The sequence below is a fragment of the Miniopterus schreibersii genome, assembly GCF_964146895.1.
Source record: "Miniopterus schreibersii genome assembly, chromosome: 1".
Lineage (NCBI taxonomy): Eukaryota > Metazoa > Chordata > Mammalia > Chiroptera > Miniopteridae > Miniopterus > Miniopterus schreibersii.
The window spans coordinates 65,496,110-65,521,569 of NC_138101.1; the positions used below are offsets into that span (position 1 = coordinate 65,496,110).

The 25,460-nt window shown below is 33.5% G+C and overlaps 2 protein-coding genes across 3 annotated transcripts in view; one reads left to right on the forward strand and one right to left on the reverse strand.

Annotated features, from left to right (window-relative positions):
* The window catches only part of TBCK (TBC1 domain containing kinase), a 165,012-nt gene extending 161,874 nt beyond the window's left edge, over positions 1 to 3,138 (reverse strand). Inside the window, exon 1 of one of the 2 annotated variants that reach the window (XR_013999264.1) lies at positions 2,840 to 3,137. The gene's annotated coding sequence lies outside the window, so the exon portion shown is untranslated. Of the gene's footprint in view, positions 1 to 2,839 lie in introns of both variants that reach the window. The other variant, XM_081143832.1, reaches the window with a different exon arrangement.
* Positions 3,121 to 25,460, forward strand: part of AIMP1 (aminoacyl tRNA synthetase complex interacting multifunctional protein 1) — a 29,012-nt gene continuing 6,672 nt past the window's right edge. Inside the window, exons 1-6 of the mRNA XM_081143863.1 lie at positions 3,121 to 3,452; positions 11,218 to 11,351; positions 12,820 to 12,933; positions 14,815 to 14,982; positions 18,300 to 18,511; positions 22,409 to 22,577. Of these exons, the coding sequence (XP_080999989.1) occupies positions 3,451 to 3,452; positions 11,218 to 11,351; positions 12,820 to 12,933; positions 14,815 to 14,982; positions 18,300 to 18,511; positions 22,409 to 22,577 (799 nt within the window). The 5' untranslated portion in view covers positions 3,121 to 3,450. The remainder of the gene's footprint in view (positions 3,453 to 11,217; positions 11,352 to 12,819; positions 12,934 to 14,814; positions 14,983 to 18,299; positions 18,512 to 22,408; positions 22,578 to 25,460) is intronic.

A 25,460-nucleotide genomic window follows, 5' to 3' on the forward strand; every position in this document is an offset into this window, starting at 1 on the left:
AACATAGGAACCTTTGAAGTAGTGCAAATGTTCTACATTTTGATTGGGGTGGTGCTTGTCACATGGATGTTTATGTCTATAAAAATGCATTAAACTAGTTATTTAAAATCAGTAAATTTTAATACATATAAATTTCATCTGATAAAAAATAAAATATAAAACAAATAAAATTAAGAGTATATGAGAAAGGAATTATTATAAAATGAGTGCTTGATGTGATTACCAAATTAGATAGAAGTGTTGGAAAATAAAATTGAGACAATTGTTTAGAACACAGAGCAAAAAAGGCAAATATATAAAAGCATACATGAAGGCAATAGACACAGTGAATCAGTCAAGAATCACCTTAATGAGTTTCAAAAAAAGAGAAGAGAGAAAAACTAAAGAGAATATATTAGGGAAACATATACCTTCAAATTAAAAAATCTTATAATTTCAAGGAGGATAAATGAAAAAATACTCATACTGAGACATTTATTCTAGTGCCTTTGAATGAGTTCATTGCCAGGAGAATAAACTCACACCAAGACATATCATAATAAATTTTCAATGGATCGCATGTAACCAAAAACTTTAATAATTTCTGAGAGCAAACAAATAGTTCTGGCACCAACACATTAAGATCAGACTGGCATTCTCATCTTCTCATGAGCAACACTGGAGGTTAGAAGATGGTGACGTCTTGGAAGATTTGGTTTCTATACCCAGTGAAACTATCAACCATAACAGCAACATGATAATGTACAGCTGTGCAAACACTAACAAATAAAATTACCACCCACATACCTTTTATAAATAAGTTTCTTTAGCATGTATTCTACCAAAACAGAGGAGAAAACCAAATAATAGATGTTGAGTTAAAAAACACTGCATCTTGCCTGGCAGGCGTGGCTCAGTGGCTGAGCTTGGACCTGTGATCCAGGAGATCGAAGCTCGTTTCCGTGTCAGGGCATATGCTCAGGTTGTAGGCTCAATCCCCAGTGGGGGGGCGTGCAGAGGCAGCCCATCAATGACTCTCTCATAACTGATGTTTCTCTCTCTCTCTTTCCCCCCTCCCTTCCTTTCTCTGAAATCAATAAAGATATATTAAAAATAAAACAAAACAAAAACACACAAAAAACTGCAACTTACCCAAGTGTTCAATGAATGTAACCCAGGATAGAAGCTGTACAAAAAAACTATAATAGGATCTAGTCAAATTAAACAGAAAGTGATTTGGATCCAAAGGGGACATCTTTTAACAGAGAAATGAAATGGAAGCTTCTCACACAAAGAATGAGAAGAGTGGTGAAGAAAGGACAAGCTGGGAGGACCAGGTGAAGATAGCGTATGCTCCTCTTCATCAAAAGAAATCAGAAAGTCCCTTGTGAAAGTGAGGAGGGGTTAAAAACCATATAAGTAGTACACAGTCCAAAAAATAAAGCTTACTGAACTATGGAATAATTTTTTGTGACTGTAGAGGAAGAAAAAAAGAATCATTTTGATGTTAATATTATAATTCTGTAAGTATAGGTCCAGCTAAGGGAAGGTAGGAGTGGATTTGTTTTCTGAAGTGGTAAAGAAAATGCTAGTCATTACTTTCCTCGTTTTACTAAATAAGGAACCAAAATATATTTTTGAAAATTGATGTGAAAAAAATTGAGCTTACATTTATTTAGAATTACAAAACAACCAATATGAAAATTAAGCACTGTGATAACTATTCACAAATTTGCAGAGGAAACTTTGGAATGATATGGTATATCTTAAGAAGTGAATTTTTAAAAGAATTAGTAGTTTAACTAAGTATTCAACACACAGACCTAAAATTAGGTAAGGTTAAAAGTGGTTATCTCTGAAGAATAGGACTGAGGGGAGAAAGGGAGACACTAAACTGTTGTATTTTATTATGCAATCCTTCTATAATACTTGATTACAATTAGATGCCTCTATCACTTAGATACCTAAAAATCAAATAACCAAATGAAGAAAATTCAAATGATTCTGAAAGATACATTTGTTAGCATAAAACATTTCATCAGTGTTCTGCTTTAAATACCTCATAGATGGGTGCACACAAAAAAAGGCTCATGCATAAAAAATACACACACATAGATTTACTCACTTGGCAAGTGGAAAAAACTAGTAGGGGGAAAAAACAGCTGAGATGAGAGGTTAGGTGAGAAATAACAACAGTGAGCAACTAGGTTTGAAAATCCATTCACAGTATCTTAAGGATCTTATTTTAAGACAGGTGTTTTTCCAGTTGCCAGGCTAATGATTGGAAACAAGCCACAATCTGTGTCCTCAAAGAACTTGGAGTTGAAATGACTCAAATTGGGGGAAAAGGTTTAAAATGGGCAAAAGATGGTTTTATCATGAATAAAACAGTTTACACATTTCTTCTAGGACGAATAAAACTAGTTCATTTATTTTACATACTTCCCCTCAAGAAGCTGCTTTTCTGTCCCAAACAAAAACAGGGACAATGGGACCTTGAAAAAGCAACCAGTGACAATTCTAAATTAACTTCCACTTGTTCACTTTCCTCCACTCCACAAGGAAATGACATCTGGATAAATGATTAAACTTTTGCAAACCAGAAACAAAGCAAAGCAATCGTTCCCAACCTCCTTTTTAAATCTTGCTTTGACTAGTGGTTACTTTCAGAGGACTCGGATAAAGGCGTGCAGGAGGAAGGCGGGCTGCAGCTCGGAATGGGCACCGCGCTGAGCAGCCAGCAGCTTTCCAGGTGGGCTCGACCTATCACTGCCGACAGGCGGGGCCACTCGCTGCACCTGCCATTCCTCTACAGCCCCACCCACTACGACAAACACGAGTGGGAAACCCAAATACCTGCCTCAAAGTCTGGGGACGCAGGCGGACACAAAGGTAAGGGGAAGGAGCTTCTACACAGGGCCCCAGGGCTGTCGCTGGGGCTGGTGTCGCCGCTACTGCTTAGTGCACCCGGCCCTGCATTTCAGGCGCTGCTACGAAAGAGGCAGCTCCAGGAGCGCCCCAAGCTCAGACAGCCCTTGGCCTGCGAGCAGTCGGCGGAGGTTCCCAGCTCGGGCCCCGGCGGGGAGCGCGAGCCGGTCGCTCCACACTGACAGCTCCCAGCTCTCCCCGCAGCCTCCACTCAGCCCGGCTGTTTCCTCTGACCTCACAGCCTCCGCGCCTCGACGTTAACGAAAGACCCCGACGTCCGGCATCTTGCCCCTTGCCCAACGTGGCGACAAAATGTCTCGATCAAGGAAGAGGCACGGGAAGGTGGCGTTACTGCAGTGGACTACTGGAAGCGTGGCGTGGCTGCGCGCGGGAAGGGGACCACAGATGTGAAGGCGAATCGGTGGAACGCTCAGGCGTTTAGTCTGGACACCTCGATGGGTCCTTCGTCACTGCCGTCGAGTGCGGGAGGCAGTTCCTACCTGCTTCCCGCTGAGGCTGCCCCGGCGCTCTCTCCGCCGATTCATGTGAGTGACGTCTTCCGAGGGTCCCGGCGTTGGCAGATTGGGGCGGTAGGAGTCCCCCTTCCCTTACTTGGCCTGAGGGTGCTAGCGGGAAGTCCGCTCACACTGGCACCCGCCTGGGCATGGGGAAGCCGGGAAGAGCTTGGGACATTTTGAAGGAGCCAAGTTTGAGAAAGGCGATGCGGGGCCCAGGGAAACGATGCTTCTGTATATTCACAAAGATGTTCATTTTAGGGCGCGCGCGTGTGTGTCAAAGGACTGAGCAGTGGTGGTCGTGGGGTGGGGGGCAGACAGGAATTCATTCGGTTATTAAGCGCCCGAAGTATGTTCCCGGCGCTGTTCCAGGCATTGGGAAAAGAGCAATGGACAAAACAGACCAAAATTCATGCCTCCCTGTAGTTAACATTTTATTGAGGACAAATGCTAAACTAAATTACGAAAAACACACCATGTTTTAAGTTGTAGTGGTTGCTGAAGAGCAAAATAAAGCAGGGAAGGAAGATACCGATTGAAATTTTAGTGTGGCCAGGGAAGGTCTCACTAAAAAGGTGACTATCCATTAGAGAGCTCACAGAAGTGAGAGAATTAACCATACAGAAATCTTGGTGAAGTGCAGTCAGGCAGAGCGACCATCCTTTGCAGAAGCTGTGAAGCAGAAACTCGCCTGCACAGCAAGAATCTTGTGGATCAGAGTTGAGTCAAGTCGTTAAAGCTGGAGACAAAAATCGGAGAAAGTAGGAACAGGTCATGAAGGATCTAGAGGGCATCTAAGCCACTGCAAGGCTTGGAGCAGTGGAGTGCTAGAATCTTTTTTTTTTTTTTTTTTTTTGAAAGACAAGGCTAATATTTGAGCTCAACATTTTCAAGTTGATAATCCCATTTGTCACTAACAGTTCCGTACAGGTTGTCCCATCTGGACCACCTCCACCATCCCTAATGGCATAATAAAATTTAAAAGATCTTGTTTCTAGATTTTAAGAAATTGAAGCTTAAGTATCTCTCTGGCTGCTATCAGACTGAAGGAGACAGGATAGGAGAAAGATCGTTGGGAGGCTTTTGCAGTAGTCCAGAGGAGACATGATAGTGGCTTGACTCGGGCTGGTAAGAAATAGACAATCATAGTCTTAGTGTTTTTAATTTTGATATCCAAGAGTATTTATGAATGGTGAATTAATTTTTTTAATTAGGTTTGGGAAAGACTTTAGAAATGAATTGTAGTGTGAGTTTTGGAGTGACAAATACAAGTTAAAATCATGGCTTTGCCATTTAATATTTGAATGAATTTAGACAAATCAGAATTTCTCTAAGTTTATCTGTTAAATGGAAATATCTCACCACATTATAAAGGTTAAATGACGATGTATGCACTGTGCCCGTCTCATTAAAGTAGTCGCTATTAACAAGCTCTTGAGAGGCTGCTCAGGGGGTCTAAACTGCCTGACCAGCTATATGCTGGGGGAGGATAGGTTACCCTGGGGCCAAGGTTCTTGTTTTCCCAGTTTTGCCTCTTGCTAGGCATCTGGGGCATCCTGTCCTGGTGAGTTTCTGTCCCTAGTTTCAGTACCTGCCCCACCTAACACAAACCATTTACTCTCAAGTGTCATTAGTTTAGGGAAGATAGGATTTACTAGGAGGCTTCAAACTGCTGTTTAACAAACTGTCTCAGTTTCCCTATTCTGCTTGTCCTGGAGTTTTCCTAGCTTTTACTCTGCTATAACAATTACTGTGCATGTGATTAAGTATATGTATTTTAATTTCATAGTCTTTTTCTTTTATTTTAGCATAGACTAAGCCAGCATTCCCAAACAGTTTTAGAGAATACTAGTTCCAATAAATATTATTAATGGGTGTTCTTTGGTTAGGATTCTGTGGATAAATGCATTGAGAAATACTTCACAGTTATATTCTTTTTTTTTTTTTTTTTTTTTAAATATATCTTTATTGCTTTCAGAGAGAGGAAAGGAGGAGAGAGAGAGAAACATCAATGATGAGAGGGTCATTGGTCGAGCCCACAACCCGGGCATGTGCCCTGACTGGGAATCGAACCCCGATCGCCTGGATCCTAGGTCGACGCTCAGCCGCTGAGCCACTCCCGGCCGGGCCACAGTTATATTCTTTAGAGAAATTATAACTTGGGCATTAAAAAAGGTAATTCAAGAATCAGACACACCCAAGTTTCAGTTCTCATTTACTAACTAGCCACATGACCTGGGGCAAATTAATTTTAATTCAAGTTTTCTTCTCTGTATAATGGAGATAATTACAGTATTTATAGGTGATCCATGTAAAACATTTAGCCAGCTCATAATAAATACTTTACAAATGTTACCTGTTATTATTAACATTATCATCTGTTAATATTATTATTAACATTATCATAATATGCTAGTATGCATATTAAAAGCTGTGAGGAGACTAAGGAAACAGAGTTTTGAAATTCAGTGAGTATGCAATGTAAAATTTGAAATTTTTCATGCATCAGTTAGCACAAAATAGTGAAATAAGCACTGGGTTGAAGATAAAAGATTTGTCTGAGCTTAATCAATGTTGTTAAACTAGTGTGGTTGCCCTGAACATAACTTCATTTAAAGAAAATTCTACATTAAAAAAAAAATTCCCCCAGTTTACTGTGTTTCCTCCAGTTGTCTGAAAGCTTAGTGGGTGCAAAGAACATGTTAAATTTTCTGTCTATAAACTCAGCACATGGCTCAAAGTCAGGGACTATAAGCAAAATTGAGGTCATGAACTTTATTTATGGGGACCTGGCAGGTAACATAAATGAAATACAACAGGGAATGGCGAAATCTGTTTGTCTTGCTTAAAGGCATTTGCATTCACTTACAAGCACTGTTAACCCTGGAAAACAAAGGTATCCCCTGATCTGTGTGGCGATAGTTGTAATCCCAACGGGTGAGAGATCAGGAACAAACCCTAAAGAACATCTACATAAAGTACATGTCAAGAATGAGGATCCCTAAAAGATGCCAAGGAAGTAGAAATCAGGTGATAAGTATCTTCATTTTATAAATTAAGAAGATTAAGCAACTTTACTAAGATAACACAGCCTGTTAAGTATGTGGTTCAACCAAGATTTGTTGGCTGTGAATACTTTTTAAAAAAGCTACACTCTTCTGCCAGCGCTAGTGATTATTATCTGTATATTACTAGAAAACATTGGCATAATCTTACACATTCTACTTATATTTTTGAAAAATCTAAATGACAGTTATTCAACGAGTACTAGAAAACTTTTCAGAGCTTCTAATTCTAAAAACAGTAATAGCTCTTAGCATTTGACAAAAGTTATGTCAACACATAGACCTGACTAGAAACTAATCCAAAATATCTCACTAGAATTTTTTTTAAATATTGGATCATAAATAATATTGTCAAGATAACTAGTTAGGAGTAGAGAAAAAGTAGACACTGGTTAGCAGCTAGTGTGCTTTATAGTCATTCCTAAGTTTTATTTTGCCACAAAAACTTGATTATTGCCAGAAAAATGACTGTCCTAAGAAAAGATATTTACTCTAATGATGATTCTTTTGTAGTAGTATTGTTGATATTGTGGCAGTTAAAAGTAGCCTAATATATCACTATGATATATAGCATAATGATTTATGGAAACTTGGAAAATTATTAATTATTGCATAACCAAATGAGGACTTTTTTCATTAGTAATCAGAATGCAGAGCATTCTCAAATTTCAAATTCACATGCTCTTAACTTTATGGTTTGATGATTTTTTTTTTAATGTACTTTATTTTTTAGAGCAGTTTTAGGTTCATAGCAAAATTGAATAGAAAGCATTCAGTGATTTTTTTTTTTCCTTTTCTTTCTCTTAAGCCAAAACAATATACATCATTCTTATAAAACAAATTTTTTCTTAGTATTCTTGGCCAGTTGTGTGCTTTTGGCAAATTGATATGTGTGGGTTTATCCTGGATTGCTTTGCCTTCAGAGCTAGAGCTGAGAACTGTTATGTAACAGTTCTTAGAGATGACCTGCATACGGCATTCAAACTGAAATCTGTTATATCCCTTTGGGTGTTCTTTCTTTGTATAACATTTGTTTAAATAAACTCAAGTCTGTTATCTTCAGTTTCTACAGTTATGATGACAGTATTTGTTTGTAGGGAAAAGTTGCAGAGATTTTCAATTGACTGTTGTCTTATTGTATTCTCCTGGACAGGAGTCCTTAGATATAGTTTGCATATTATTATTATAAACACAAAATTTAGAATTAATGTAAATATATTAATGTTTATCATCTCCGTGGACTATCCCAAAGAAATTTACTTGTGGAGTAGCCAAGTTAAGTACATTTTCAATGTCAGTCTCTATAATTTATATTTTATTACTTTTTATGTTCTTAACCTGTAAAAAAACAAAAAAATCATACCTAGTGATCTAGAAATTATCATAACATAGATAATCTACTATATACCTCACTTGAGCTTGAAGGTGGTGAGGATTATGTAAGCATCCTATCTTCTTTGTGTTCCCCAAATTTTGCTTAGTGCCTGACAGATACTAGCTATGTGGCAAAAATGTTAAGTATTACTCATGGTATCTCATTTAGTGCCACTCTGAGATATATAAAATCATCTCCATTTTACAAATGAGAAAATTGGCTCAGATAGATTAAGGAAGTTGTTGAAGTTTACACAGCTGTTAAGTCACAGAGGGGCAAAGGGTTTCATCCAAGGTCTGTGTGATTTCCAAGTCCATGTTCTTTTTATTAAATTTTATATTATTTCTCTTGTAATAAGTTCTTAAGATTCAAAATAAAGAGAAGTGATAATAGTATGTATCTCATGGTGTTGTGATGATGAAATAAGTTAATACCATAAAATGCTTAGAAAAGGAGCTGGCAGATACTAAAGACAAAGTAATCACTAGGTGTTATTATTACCTAATAATACCTATCAGGGAACTTGAAATGGCTTCTAATATTATCCATAATTATTTTATATATGGATATTGAATAGCATCACTCATCCCTCTCTAGTCTCAATATTTTAAAACTTTACGGCCTAAATATGTGTTTTCCACTAACATTTCTGTTACGAAAATGTTACCTATTTTTTTCTCTATTTCTCATGTTTTATCTAATTATATGGTTAAAAATAAATCCATTTTTACTGAATATTTTAGGTGATATACATTTCTCAGTGCTGGTTTTATTCACCAGTTTGCAATTTAAACTAGACCTTAATCTACGTAAGTATTTGTAAACTTATAGCCACATATATAAATTATACTTATTTTATAATATATTTACATGTATAATAATTAAATATATAAAATATACGTATACATAGCATATTAGTGTCCTTCAGTATTTAAAGTTAAAGCATAAGAATTATCTAAAAGTTGGATGATGTTTTATATGCCTTTTTGTCTTTGTGTGAGAGACAGAGACAGTAAATACATTTGACTCAGTCTTCATTAACCTGTTATTTCCTTTTATATGTGGGTGAGATATGTTTCTTATTCAACATTTTATTGAAAAAAATTTTCATATAGTGTCTTTATAAAGATGTTCAAACTAAATTTATTAGCTGGTTGTTTGTTAAACCATCTCTTGCCAAACCGGAATTATTACCTAGTCTTAACTAGCTGTAATCCTTTTTGTGTTTTCAGTTTATGATAAAAATATTTTGGTTTCACAAAAAATGAGATGGCAAGTCTTTTCATTTTATATTCCCTAATCTTTTAACACCTTTAGATAACTGTGATTTTGAGGATTTTTCTGATTTTCTCTCATATTTTTTGTCAGTGTCATTTAGTTTTCTCACTTTCCTTTATTACATCGTTTCCTCTTAGTTGATGTGTATGTGTTTAATATAGTCAGCTCATTCTTGTTTCTGTGTTTGGAAACATGGTATTATTTCTTCCTAAACTATGCCAGTGCTTCAGTGTGTATTATAAAAGTCGTATTTCATTTAACTCACTTTTATAACTTTATTTTTCAGGTAGTTGATAGATTTATCAACTCAGTAAAATTATATCTTTTCTTCTTTTAGTCTAGGATTTATGATCTCTATTTTGCAGATTATTGTCTTAGTTTTGAAACAGTTTTTGTGAGTCGGCATGAGTTTTATGTTATGCTTTATCAACAGTTTGGCAGTATTTGTGAGATGACTTTCTGGAACGGTTCGTGAATTCATGTAAACTATTTTACATTTAAATCTATTTGTTTATGATCAGTTTAGATACTAGTTTACTATGTTTTTTCCTAAAGTGTGTCATTAATTTCATATTTATCTTAGTATTACTCATCAAATTTTTCTTTGCCAGGGAAATAAAGTTACAAATTATTCCAAATAAAATAGTCATCAGTTTACTTGTTTGTGATAGCTATATTTCACCTATTGAATGTATTTGATGGTTACTTATCTTACACAAAACTAGAAAGACCTTAAACTAAAAGAATGCTGTAGTGCTATAGCTTGGATATTAAGTTCACAAGAATGTAGCTTTTTTACTTTTACTTTTTTCATACGTATATTAATATTTTTGTCTAAAATTCTGCCTTTGCAAACATTTAAGGAACAACAACAGGGTATGCTGTGTTCATTTTGTTAATATTTGGAAGAATTTAAAGGTGCTATCTTTATTTTCAATTTTGAACCTTTTTTTTTTTGCTCTGTATTTTTTTAAACTGTTAAGTAATGTCCGTGTAGAAAATGATCCGTTTACTATGTTTTTTCCAGTTTAACCCTCATTTATATTCTTCATTTATTAGCGACTTTATTTTTATAGGTCTTTTTACTGCTTCTATATCATTAATTTTCAACTTTAGCATAAAGTTTTTTGAGGATTGGTTTTCCTTTTATAAAAAAAAGATAAACATTTCAGAAAGTTCTTTTATTGGATGGATACTGCATAATTTGAAAATTTAAAATAGTCTTGTATTATTTGTTCATTATTAGTGATTTTTAAATAAAAATTTTATTATGTATTGAGTGTGCATCATTTATTTAAAATGAGAATTACTTCAACAATGCTTGTGTCATTGTTATACTTCATATTATAAATTATAAATTGAATTATAAGTTGTTATGCTTTGAATTATATAATCAAGTAAAACAGTTTACTTTTGTAAATTGGGACTTTTCGTGATTAACCCTGTTTTAATGTGAACTGTTCGGCAGTTTAAAGTAGCATGATAATTAATATCAGAATTTTTGCTTATATGCACTTTTCTGTACATGACAGTATGTTTTCTAATTTCTATGAAGAATTATAAAATTAAAATTCTAATAATTTTCTTTTACAAGGACACAGAATATATGTTGATATTACTTCTGAGTAGGCATATGGTTAATATTGTTTTCCTAATTGTTGATATTTTTCTTTTAATATTTGTCTTTCCTAATCACATTTCTTCTTCAAATTGTACATAATTAAATAAACAGTAGAAAAGAAATATACAATATGCAAAAATAACATATAAGAAGGAATTTAGCAATTCTTTGGAATACAGGTGTGTTACTCAGTTACAGTTTAGTTAAGGTTATTGCTATTCTTTTCCCTGTTTCTGTCTTGTGTGATATTGTTCTGCAGTATTTTAAAGCTTTCTTTAAAACCTTATAACCTTAAAATTCTGCCTTTGGTTTGGTTTGTAGGAAAAGTGTTTTTCTAACATATTGATCTGATACAATAGAAAATATTTTTATTTTTAGACTACTTGTTTACAGTGTCCTGTAAAATAAATGTATTTCTTCTACAGTATAAGTTATCACTTGTATTTTTTCACTTAGGATTTTCTTCCGTTTCTTGGCAAAAATGGCAACCAATGATGCTGTTCTGAAGAGACTGGAACAGAAAGGTGCAGAGGCAGATCAAATTATTGAATATCTGAAACAGCAAGTTGCTCTTCTTAAGGAAAAAGCAAGTAAGAAAAATTTAAATTTTCTAAGGAGATACTTCAAATGAATTCATATATTGACAGGCCAAAAAAAAAGTGTTTATGACATAAATTATTTATCTCGATCATAACTTTTATATTCCTTTAATATTTTAATTTGGAGTGAAATGATAGTCTAGAATTAAGATGAATTAGACTTGGCATATAGTGAATATATGATATGTAGAGAAAACAATGTATTATTTCCAGAATGCTGAGGGAAAATTAATGTTTAAAATTATTTGGTATAGAATTAGAGATTAAAAATAAAAGAAATTGGGCGAAATCAAATATGTACTGAAATACCTCTTCTAACCTTGTATAGGAGAGATGTATACTTTTTAAAATTTTTTAATTGATTTTAGAGAGAGAGGAAGGGGGAGAGAGAGAGAGAAACGCTGATTTGTTGTTCTACTTGTTTATGCATTCATTGGTTGTTTCTTGTATGTGCCCTGACTGGGAATCGAACCTGCAACCTTTGTGTATGGGAATGACACTAACCAACTGACCTACACAGCCAGGGCCAAAAATATATACTTATATATTACTCCCTACTAAGGCATTTTCTGAAATGATTTTTAATTTTTTTTACAATACTTCTTTAAATTTTACCTAGAAATTACTATGATATGTATAAAAATATCAAATCTAAATTTTTGCTTTTAGGATTTTGGTTGATTTTTGTTTTGTTTGTTTAAGTATATTTTTCAATAGACAATGTTAATTTTGTAATGAAAATTCCAAAATCTTTATCTAGTATATGTCAGAGCATCTGGCATTCCTGGCCCTTGCCTAGTAAATGCCAGTAAATGACTCCATTATTTGTGAAAACTATTCCCTCAGATTTTCAAAATCCCACCATCAGAGTACTTCCAACCCCACTGAGAATCATTGTTTTTCTTTTATATTTTTGCATACCCAGTTGCTCACCTTTAACACACATATCTTGAGCACATCTTTGAAGTTATTTCATTCATTAAATGTTTATCCAGCTCACCTTCTGAGTATAAAGGATTATTCAGCTAATTTTACAAGGTAATGACTAAAAAAATGAGAATAATTTTTGATGTTTGATTATTAGGTCTCAAGTTTTTTAAAAAAAATAATTTGTTAATATCTAATACTTATCTCTCTTCCTTATAGTTTTATCTGTTATTCACATTTTAAGCCAGATTCTTAAGTTGTCATAGGCATCTTTACAGAAGCTAAGAAAGTGATTCATAAACAAAGCCTTTTCTTTCTATATTTTCATAGATTGTCTCCCTTTTCTCTCTTTTAATTATCATGTTGTTTTAATAATACTAAACTCTGATGCAAAGAAACTGGCCAAGAAAACATTTGGTTATAAGTATTATCCTACCTATGTTTTTACTGGCTATGCTCTCTTTTCAAGTAGTATTCATAAGAAACCTTTTAGAAAACACCGCTATACTGAACTGGATTTTCTTGATCTTAGTTTTGCAGACAACTTTGAGAGAAGAGAAGAAACTTCGAGTGGAAAATGCTAAACTGAAGAAAGAAATTGAAGAATTGAAGCAAGAGCTAATTCAGGCAGAAATTAAAAATGGAGGTGATTAATATAGAAATGACACCTTTTTATTTATAATAATAATTATTTCTTTTATTGTTTATTAATTTCGATATTGTGCTTGGTTTTTTATCTTACCCTCATAGCATCCCTTCTTGTGTATTTGTTCTCCTCTACAGACGGAAAAATGGTCATACAGAAAAGGCACATGATCTTGCCTGAGATTATGCAAAACATAGCAAAGCTGGGATTCAAAACCTATGCTTTTAATTTCTGTACTGTGCTTCAACTTGCTCATCACTTTCCCTATTGAATAATTATTGAAAATAAGCCATAATAATACTCAGTTAACATTTATTAAGTTTTACTACCTTATTGGCACTGTGTTGCCAAGTGTTGCACATATATTATGTATTTTATCCCTAAAATAATGTGTACACATATACCCTTGTTTTTACATGAGGAAATTGGAGCTTAGAAATATAAAGTAATTTATATGAAATTATACAGTTTTTTAATTGTCAAAGATCAGTAGATAATTATTTCAACTAGTATGTTATAAATAAAATAAATTTTATTAAGTTATTTTAAAGGAGTCTAGATAAATTTACATTATTATAAAACACTAATGATAGTTCTGTTACAATTTCAAAATATCATGGAGAAAGCCATTTGACTGTGTTGTAAAAATTCCTTCCTAGGTGAGTTAAGGAGGTCCAAGGTGCAAGTATACTTACTACTTTCTTTTGACCGTTATTCTGTCAGTGAATTATTTTGAATTCTGTGATATGACCTCTACCCTTAGTAAGCTAAATAAAAGTAAGGAAAAACTAATAACGTATGCTTAAAACTATCAACTGGAGAGAAGATTGTTTATCAATGGCAAATTTGAGGCTAGTTGATGTTTTCCAAGAATAGGAGATTTGGAATACAGGTTAACAGTTAAAATATAATCAATATAAAACTGCTTTATATTTCTTCCAGTTCTAGAAGATTGCCCTGAAACATTAAATTTTTCAATTCTGATCTTACTGAGATTCTAAAACAAATCAACAGTTTAAATCAAAGTATTAAATTCTAATGCTAAAACACAAAATAGGGATAAATGGAGCTTTACATTACTAAAAGAAGCAACAGCTTCCAGGGAAATTAAAGAAAATACCTCAGAAAAGTGGTCTGAGTATTGCCAGAAACTAAGCCACATCAAAATCCCTCAAAAGATTACATTTTTCCATGTTCACTAGGCTATGAGAAAGTTTTTAATATTGCTGAAGAAACTTTCTTTGCTTCTTTAAAAAAGATTTTTGAAATATAATTATGAACAACAAATGCATTCTTTCTATTCTGACATGGAAATGACTATTATTAATACACCTTCCCTGTTGATTGTTCAATATAAAGGACCATGTGCATGATAAACATGCTATCTTGCCAAACCATGGGAGTATAGTCCCTGGAGACACTTCCTGAGTATAAATTCTATTTCCCTACTCAGTGTGTATGATGGGCCAGTTTTTTAACTTCTATATGACTCAGGATGATTATCTGTTAATGGGGGTATGAATCCAAATTGCTGCTTAAGGTATTTATGACAGTTACATGAATTGATTCGTATAAAGTATTTTGAAAATTGTCTGGGACATAGTAAATCCATAATAAATATTAGCTATTATTGTTATCTGTAATTTTCTCAGTTTAGTCAGTGATTAAAGGAGAAACATGGGTCTATTCGTTTATCATATTTAAAATTTAGTTAATTTTTTGGCAGCCTTTTTACAGTCTTGGACAATAGAGACTTGATAATCATATACAGTGAATTTCTCTTTTAAAAAGAGTTCATATTTGTGATTCACAGTTGCATGGTTTTCATCTTTTTTATTGGTTTAATATAAATGACATTACCTATTTCATTTTCTGTATTAGTGAAACAAATACCATTTCCGTCTGGTACTCCACTGCAAGCTAATTCCGCGGATTCTGAAAGTGTAATACAGTTTATACCAGTCACACCCATATCTTCTGGTGCCAAAGAACAGGTAAAAGGAGAAGGAGGAGAAGAAAAGAAGGTGAAAGAGAAACTTGAAAAGAAAGGTATTTTACTTTAAGGTTATTTGGCTCTGGACTGATTTATCAGATCTCAACATTTTGGATAATAATAATGATGTCAGAAAGAAAGTTCAAACTTTTATGAACTAGAATGAAGTTAGGAATAGTATGATATTGGAACATACAAGCTGGACCCTAAAGGATGTGTGAAGGTTGATCAGATCAGCGGTAAGAGTGTGGCATTTGAGGTAGAGGGATCAGCATAACTGAAGACATAGAATGTAGAGATTAAATATAGAGGCCCATAGGTCATTTGGTGTGACTGAATTTTAGGGTATATTTGTGGGGATCATTTCAGAAAAGTCACAGGTGGGAAGTTAGCTTAGGGCCAGTTGTGAAGACAGGAAAAGGATGTTCCAGTCAAAGCAGAATGTCTGAACCAAGGCGCAGGGATGTTCAAATTTTAGGAACTCGTAAGAACTAAAGTAGAAAGTATATCACCATCCACTTAGCCAGCTAGGTCAGAAATCTTACAGCCAACCTTAACCTGTACCACTCCCTCAATTTTCATATCTAATTGGCCACTGAGGCCTGTAATTCCTACCCCCAAAACATATCTGGAACCCAGCTCTGTGCTACCTTAGTTTAAGTTCTTATAATCACAATCTCTCATCTGAATTAATGTTAAAGCCTCATCTTTTCTAGTTATTTACCTTGCTGCTAAAGCTGTTTTTCTAATCATAAATCTGACTTTTTTTTTTACCTGTCTACTTTCTGCCTTTCTAGAATTCATTTTCCCAGATTTATCTAAAAATGTGCTTTTATAATTTATTATACCTACCTCTCATATTACTTATACGTATTTAAAAATTTTTGGAAAATATAAAATAGCTTAGGTGAAGTCACCTAAGCTAATTTGGCATCTAACATTTATTAATTCCTTTTGGTAAACATAAGAAGTAGCCTCTATTAGTTAGAAGTAAATAGGGCCTGTACATCCTCTCTACATAACTTCATCAGTAGATGGTATGGTTATAATGAAAGCAAGTCAGACTAATTCTTCCACTTCATAAAATTTATTAAGAAGTAAGCATAAAACAGTTATACAGCTTGTTCGAAGTTTGATGAAGTCCATACTCAAAGAAGATGTATGGTTATTGTTCACTGCAGGATCAGTTACTCTTCCAGTCTAATGAGACAACACAGTCCTTGTTTGTGGCAGGAGAGCGCGTGCAAGACCAAATGGAGCTCTAGGTCTAGAAGACCTCTGTTCATTGGAACTTTATGTGATGATAGGAATGCTATATAGCTCTATTTTCCAACACAGTAGTAGTCAGTGGCCACATGTAGCTACCAAATGTTTGAAATGTATCTACTGTGACTAAAGGACTGAATTTTTAATTACTTTAATAATTGTAAATAGCCATATGTGGTTGGCAGCTACCATATTGAACAGTGCTGGAATAGAGGGCTGTTTCATAGGTGTTTGGTTGCTCCGGTTGCCATATTTCAAAATCTTGCTCAGGCAAGGGCTGTGGTACTCATACAGTCTTTCTATACTGCCACATACAAGCATCACTCATATGTCAATGAAAGATTTCTAAAATCCCCTATGATGACTAACAAAGCTCTTGGCATAGATTTTAATATTTATAATCACCTTTTGGAATGTGGAATTGAAAGGTATTTCAAATCCTAGGATATGAAGTTAAAAAATATATGTGGGTACAGATATACTGTTATACTGCAGTATTTCAGAGTAATTAGTTTGCCAGTCAAAGATTACTATTTAGGTTTTTGGTATATATTTTTTCTAGTAATATATTTCTATAACATTTGGGTTTTTAACCATTAAAAAAATCATTGCTAATATGTTACATGGAAAGTGGTATTTTTAATAATTGGCTAATAAGATTAAAAACTGTCCATTATTTTGAACTAGCCCTGTATCCTCTTTTGTAAACTATTTTTGTATAAATTGTGAATATCATTTACACAAAATCTTCTTTTCCTATTCTAGGCAGAATTTTTCTTCTCTGCTTCTATATTTCCTTGTGTATGTAATGCTTATCACATATTCATTAATACATTTGTCTTCCTTAAAGGAGATGTTCAGTGCTTCGATAGCATAGGCTACTCATTGTAATAGGTCTGGTGCCTTAGATCTCAGTAAATATTTGTTCAAAGATTAAACAAAGGTATAGTTGAAAGAAAATGCTTCCACGCCACAGTAGCTTCTCTCTACCCTGCAGATTGAAGGTAAATGTGTTTTAATTTTGTTTTACATTTTTTTCTGCCAGAGAAGCAGAAACTTAAGCAATATGAACACTACAGGTTCCATTTTGACTCAGTGGCTAAAGTAATCATATGCTAATAAGAGTTAAATTATCAGCATATAAAGAAAAGTAGGATTTAAAAAATATAATCAGGCCTGGCCAGTGTGGCTCAGCAGTTGAGCATTGACCTAGGATCTAGGAGATCTCCATTTAATTCCCGGTCAGGGCACATGCCTGGGATGCAAGCTCAATCCCTAGTCAGGGGCATGCAGGAGGCAGCCGATCAATGATGACTCATGATTGATGTTTCTGTCTCTCTCCCTTCCTCTCTCTGAAATCAGTAAAGATATATTTAAAAAATAATAATAAAATAGATATATATATCAGAATAAAACATTCTCTTTTCAAATAGTTGCTATGGATAAACATAAAGCTTTAATCTTTAGGGAGATATAAGAAGTGGAGAAATTCATAGTATACTTATCAGTGTGTTTAACTGATGTGAGAAACATTTTGTCAGGGAAATTATACATGATTGTAGTTCATTCCATCAGTTGGCTACATAATGTGGCATTCTTTATAAATATAGGATTTTTCACTTTATAAAGAGTCACAGTAAAAATTGTAAAGGATTTTCTATATCTCTGTTTCAGGGAAACACACACTTTTTCTGTAAAGGGCCATTAGTTAATATTTAAGCTTTATAGGCCATCAGGCTCTGTGACAACTATTCAACTCTTTAAAAGCAGCCATAGACAATATGTAAATGAACAAACATGGTTGTGTTCTAATAAAACTTTGACAGAAACAGTCAGCATGCTGAATTTGGCTCCTGAGCCATAGCTTGCCAACCTCTTGTCTATGTCTACAACTAGCAATAAAGGCAGTTATTCAACAGAGAAATAGCTAAAATAGGGTTCAAGATGCAATCGGTTGAATAAGTAATTCTTTCCTTTGTTATTTAAGTGAAGGTAGGATATAAACACTTTTTTTCTTTTAACCTCATCAGTATCAATGCTATGGAGTGTTTCATAGTGTGTTTTTGTTTTACTTCTGATGTTTACCCATTTATAAATATCTTTTTAGGAGAGAAAAAGGAAAAAAAACAACAATCAGTAGCAGGAAGTGCTGACTCTAAGCCAATAGATGTTTCCCGTCTGGATCTTCGAATTGGTTGTATCATCACTGCTAAAAAACATCCTGATGCAGATTCTCTGTATGTAGAAGAAGTAGATGTTGGAGAAGCAGTCCCAAGAACAGTTGTCAGTGGCCTTGTGAATCATGTTCCTCTTGATCAGGTAATTTGTAAAACAAAAAGTACTTCTGTATACACATGACACTTTCATTTCCTCTTTCTTTGATGTTTTCCCATATAATTTGTATTAGATGACCAAACAACATGAGCCAGTATTGATTAGTTCATTTGTTTAGTTTGAATGTGGTGAATTCTACCCAGAAAGTAGACAAAACTTCTAAAACCTTGCAAAAGATCTATACATTGGGATCAGATTCATAAGGATGAAAAGATGCGATATATTTTTCTCAATTAAAAAATGTTTTTTTAGTTTGGTATTTTATATAAAGTTCTTTATGTGTGTGTGTGTGTATCATTATATTTCATGGAATTTTATTCCTTGATTTTTTTAAATCACTTATATAAACCTAGAAAACACCAATCTAAAAGTAAAAGAACAAGTTTTATTTCTTTATAACTTAAAGAAATAGTTTCATACTTTAAGAAAAAACAAGAGAGAAAATCATGGAGATTAATTGCAAATTTTAATGTTATTCCTTTAGTTGTTAAAAATTGGATGTTTTATATTTTGTTGTTACTTAGGTATTTAAAAGTATAAAAAATAAGTATTTTTTACATATATATGTATATGGTATATGTATGGAGATACATATATATGTATCTTTCCAATGACAGTGGCATGAATTAAAGACAGTAATAGTTTGTAATTTGCCCTCTTAAGATATCTTTTATAGTAATTTAAGTCATCTACCTATTTCCTCTGCCCCATAGTATATTTCAGAGATATTGCAAAGACCGTAGACTTCAATATTAAGATAATTTTGCCACTCTCTCCATTGCCAGCTCTGTTGCTTATTGGCTCTGTGAATTTGGACAAATCTTTACATTTTTTTCATTCACATTTCTAGATGCACATATTTATTGAGATCCTGCAATGTACCAGAAACTATTCTAGACAAGGGGTACAGCAGTTGAATTAAGGTGATAGATTTGTGGGGTTTTTTTAGTTTTTGTAAAGTCTTGCTTTTGTGAGGCTCACATTCCTATGGGGAAGTCAGAAAACCATAATATATTCTGTTAAATAGTGATAAATATCAAGAAAAAAATAAAGTAGGGAAGAATCTAGAAAGTATTGAGGCTAGGATGATGATGTCATTTTATATAAGGTAGTTCAGGAAGGCCTTCTAAAGAAGTCACATTTAAGTAAAAGATCTGAGAAAATGAAGAAAGCAAGTCATGTGTCTGTCTGGTGGAAGAGCATTTTATGTTGCTGAATCAAATGTATGCCTGAGATGTTCACAAAATAGCAGAAAGCAGTGTCACTATAGCAGAGTAAGTAAGGGGCAATACCATGTGAAATTGAAATCAGAGATAAGTTTGGCAAATAACAGGATCTTGTAGATTATTGTAAAGATTGGCTTTTTTCTGAGATGAAAACCACTGGAGTGTTTTTGAGCTAAGGGGTAACGTGTTCTGCCTCATATTAATAGAATCGCCTAGCTGCTCTGTTGAAGGGATGAGTGAAGAAGATTCTTTTATCTATGAAAAATGTATGGATTTGGCACATGTATGGGGTTTTTTTTCTTTATATTCATCTTCTGTATGGCAAGGACTCCTTCATAACTACTTAGGAAGGTATGTTCATAAGAAGCCTTGGAGAAAAGAACCAACTAATCTTAAGCCACTTAAATTGGAAAAACTCCTTATTGGGGCTTTATCTTTTTTGTTCTCACAAGTTGCAGACTGTTTCTATTCCAAAAGCTGTCATTAACAGCCACAGGCGAATCTCTTTATATACATCTGTATGTAGCCCATTAAGGCAGTGCTAGTAAACATTTATAAAGCAGGGACACTTAATTCCCCCCAAATTACATAACAGAATTTTGTAGATTTGTGTATTTTTCAAAGGAAAGGTCCACAGATACCATCTAAACTAACCCTGTTGTTTTTCTTATATATAATTGCTATAACATTTTTTTAAGTTCTCATATATGTGACATTTTCAAATTATTTGTTGAAGAAGTCTTATTCATGAAGACCCCCCAAAAGGGGGCCTTTGGAATTTGAAATTTAGGCCTTTTTTTTTTTTTAATTAAAATATAGTTGACATACAATATTATATTGGTTTCAGGTGTACAACATATTTATTCTACATTTATATACCTTACCATGTGATCACAATAAATCTAGTAATCACCTGTTATCTTTATAACATAATACCCTCTAAGTTCAGCCATATTGTCACAAATGTCAGTATTTCATTTTTTATTGCTAAATAATATTCTGTAAATACCACATCTTCTTAATCCATTCATGTATTGATATACACCTAGGTTGCTTCCATATCTTGGCTATCATAAATAATGCTGCAGTAAACATGGGGGTGCATATGTCTTTTCTAGTTAGTTTTTTTTTTCTTTTCCTTGTAAATACCCAGAAGTGGAATTTCTGGGTCATATGATAGTTATATTTTTAATTTTTTGAAGAACTTCCATACTGTTTTCCATACGTGGCTGCACCATTTTACACTCCCACCAACAGTGCACAGGGGTTCCCCTTTCTCCACATTCTGGCCAACACTTGTTATTTGTTGACTTTTTGATAATAGCCATTCTGACAGGTGTGAGGTGGTATGTTATGTGGTTTTGATTTGCATTTCCCTGATGATTAGTGATGTTGAGCATTTTTTCATGTCTGTTGTCCATCTATATGTATGTCTGTTTTGGAGAAATTTCTATTCAGGTCATCTACCTATTTTTTAATTGAATTTATTTTTTGTTTTTTTTATGTTGAGTTGTATGAGTTCTTTATTTGTTTTGGATATTAACCCCCTATCAGATACTAATGTCATTGCAGATATCTTCTCCCATTTGTTAAGTTGTCTTTTCATTTTGTTGATGGTTTCCTTTGCTATTTTTGATGTCATATTTTAGATCTTTTTTCGTGTGTATCCTTAACTGCTTATTGTATGTATATTTCATTTTGCTACTTTTGTCTTTTCACCTTTGTATTAGCCATTTAAGTGACTGATTCACTGCTTTTATCATATATTTGCTTTTATGTGTGAGATTTTTTCTTTAATATATAGATTTTATATCTAGCTATGGTCTATTTTTTCTTTAAGAAGACCATTTAATATATCTTGTAAAGTTGGTTTAGTTGGGATGAAATCCTTTCTTGTTTTGCTTGTCTGGGGAATTCTTTATCCTTCAATTCTGAATGATAACATTTTGGGGTAGAATATTCTGGGTTGTAGGTTCCTTCCTTTCAGCACTTTAAACATATCCTTTTATTCCCTTCTGGCCTGCAAAGTTTCTGCTGAGAATTCTGCTGATAGCCTTATGGGATCATCCCTGTATGTGACTAGTTATTTTCCTCTTGCTGCTTTCAAGACTTTCTATTTTTAACTTTAGCCATTTTAATTACAATGTTTTGGTGTGGGCCTCTTTGTGTTCAACTTGTTGGGAATTCTGTGTGCTTCCTGGACCTGGATATCTGTTTCCTACTCCATATTAACAAAGATTTTCAGCCATTATTTCTTCAAATAAGCTTTCTAAACATTTTTTTTCTCTTCTCTTTCTGGGATCCCTGTAATGAGAATGTTACTGTGTTTGACATTGTCTCAGAGGTCCCTTAAACTATCCTCTTTTTTTGTTTTTATTTTAACTTTTTCTTTACTTAGTCATTTCTTTAAATATTTATCTGAAAAGCCTTGTCTCTGGGCTTTCAACTATAATGCACTGTCAGGTCGTAGAATTCTTTTTTCGTGTTTACATAAGGCTTTATAACAGCAATAAAAGATTTGAAATACTCAGAGATAAAGATACATCCACAAAAATAGAACATTTGATACTTAGCATATTACACATACCTGATTATATTCTAGGTATAATCAGTCCAAATTCTATACATCTTAATCACCTATTTATTTTTCACACAGATGCAAAATCGGATGGTGATTTTACTTTGTAACCTAAAACCTGCAAAGATGAGGGGAGTACTATCTCAAGCAATGGTGATGTGTGCTAGTTCACCAGAGAAAGTTGAAATCTTGGCGCCTCCCACTGGGTCTGTTCCTGGAGACAGAATTACTTTTGATGCTTTTCCTGGTAAGTATTGATTAGTCATTATTTTAAATCATTTGGGAATTATTGTTCACAAAGTGATGCTTGTAATGTTTAAGTTTAAAATTAATTCTGTGTGTGATTCGCTATGCTTTACATTAAAACCATTATATTTGAGGTCATTGCTATTGGCTCAGGGTGACATATTAAGCACATACAGCTAACCGTCCTCCTCCCCGTAAATGTACAAATTACATAAAACACCGGAGAGTGTTTTTGCTTTAAAGGTAAAATACTAAATACATTACCTGCTTAGCCAAGGAGTGTGGTATGGATATAAAACAAATTAATGTGCTGCAAAATTATTTAAGCTATAGATTATCGCAGAATGCAACACAAAAATATGAAGAGATGAAAAGTTCAGACATGGGGAAAAGTGAATAATTCTCAAAGTTCATCTAATATACTTACTTATGCTTTAACTTTACTTTAGGATATAGAGAAAATCTCTTAAGTTAAAATTCATACTTACTTTAGTAATCTAAAAGGAAGTGTCATTTCATGTTGCTTTTCTCCAGTAAAATGCTCCTGAGACAGATGAAGCTTTATAATGCATGAAAAAATTGTTTCAAACAGGCCTTTGAAGCAAAAGAGAAAGGATGCTTGGTAGATGTAGAATAAATTTTTCTTTCATTAAAAAGGGAGGACCTCATCAGAGGATAAAAAGAAACGAAAAGACTGCATTTATTTAAAGAACATTCATTTGACTAGAATAATAGGCAAAGCAGAAATAAATTAGGGTAACAAGTAGAATTAGGTTATGATTTCACTCTTATATGGAATCTAATAAAATAAGATAACAAATAAAATAGAAACAGACTTATAGATAGAGAACAGATTGACAGCTGTCAGAGGCGAGGAGGTTTGCAGGGCTGGGTGAAAATAGTGAAGGGATTAAACAAACCCAAAAAAAACACCCAAAACTCTGAGACACAGACAATAGTATGGTAATTACCAGAGGGAAAGTGGGGTCAGGGGAGGTAAAAGAGGGTAAAGGGGGGATAAATGTTGATGGACAGAAACTTAACTTGGGGTGGTGAACACACAATACATTATACAGATGAAGTATTATAGAATTGTACACCTTAACCCTATATAATTTTTTAACCAGTACCACCCCAGTAAACTAAATAAAAGAAGGGAAAAAAAAGTCCAATTTACCACATCCATACCAAACATTGGTTACTACCAATGTTTTTCAAACTTGGTAATTTTATAGGTGAATAATAATATCTCATTATTTTAATATACCATTCTTTGATTACTAGTGTGATCTCACATCTTTTTTGCTAATGGTTTACAAGAATGCTTTTAAATTAAAAATATGAGCACTGTCATATATTACTACTGCAGTTTAGACTTTAGATTAACTCAGATGCTGTATAATAAATATATTTCAACTTAAAAAAAAACATTGAATTAGATTTATAAGTCAGAATTTATTTGGAGACATATTTGTAGAAAGAGCTGAGTTTTAATGTAATAGCCAGGCTGATGTTATTATGTAGGCCTGTTTTTTTATCCTATGTCAATTGTGTTTGATGAAATATCAGGATATGAAGAATTTTAACATTGGAATAAGGTAGAAAATGTGTATGAAAGCATAGGTTAATTTCTTTGAAACTAAGCTCCGCCCTTCTAATCAAAAGTAGACTAATCTAAAAAATGCAGGATTGTTTAACAAGTACCCGTGACTTTGAATGCCTCTGTATGTCTTGAACCTTGGTAGATTCAAAACCATAATGTTCTGTGCTTTTTTTGGTAAATTGGGTTTGGGGAAAATCCCAGCCTGAATCATTTCTCAAAGCAGCACAATGACTTTAGATTCTAGCAGCATATTGTCACTATTCTTCTACCACAATATCAAAACATTTAACCAAACCTCATGTTTTGGAGTGTGAGCATGTGTATTCCTGACACCTGAAATTCTATTTATAAGTTTCATTCACTAAGTTGGAATCAAAGAACAATAAAGGTGAACTTTTCCTTTAAGATTCAACATGCATTGGAAAAAAACCAAATATTGGTTTACCTTTCCAGATTAACATTTGCCTTCCCTATTATTTAAATACTTAAGATGTAGTATATTTTTTTAAGTTTTTGTTTTTAATGTAAATTGTGAAGTCTCATGTTTTAGAAATGGAATAAATCATCTACTTTAACTCTCTATTTTTTAGGTTTGGAAACTGAGGCCTGGCACGCTTTAGTTACTTGTTTAAGGTTATGCAGTTAGTAGAAGGATCAAACAGATGTGCCTGAATCTCTAATACTATAGCATTTTTGTTTGTTGATTGTTGCTTGCTGTGAATTAATATGGACTATTTCATTATTGAAGATTTTTTTTAAATTTTTAAATTTTTTTTAAATTTCTGTGACATCTTTCATTCCCTTACCTCATAGAATTGATAGGTAAATATTTCAGCAGTTGAGTCAGTTATTATCTGGATGTTTGTGTTGAGTAAATTGCAAATTTTACTCAGTGACAGCATCAGAGACAATAATAGCCTCATGTGGATTTCTTGCCTTTACTATATTCTTCAGTCTCTGAGTTTGGCTTTTTGTGTGTTTATATATACATTGTTCTAAAGTCTGATATTTCTTCTAAATTCATAGTTTCCCCGTGTGCTTTTTTGTTAAGAAGGTACAAAAAAGTATTTGTAAAGTGAAAGAAGGGAAAAGCTAACTTTAAAATGGCTCGTGAGGTTGCTTGAATTATTTTCTTATCACTTATAATAGGCTTAACCAAGCCAAACAGCATTGAAGAATTGATAAATTTTGGGACGTGAGATCTGTTATTGTTGATCTTGCTTATGGTTCCACATCAGTTACTGCTTCTGTAGCAGTTAATCTGAAAGGAAATAACAGTTA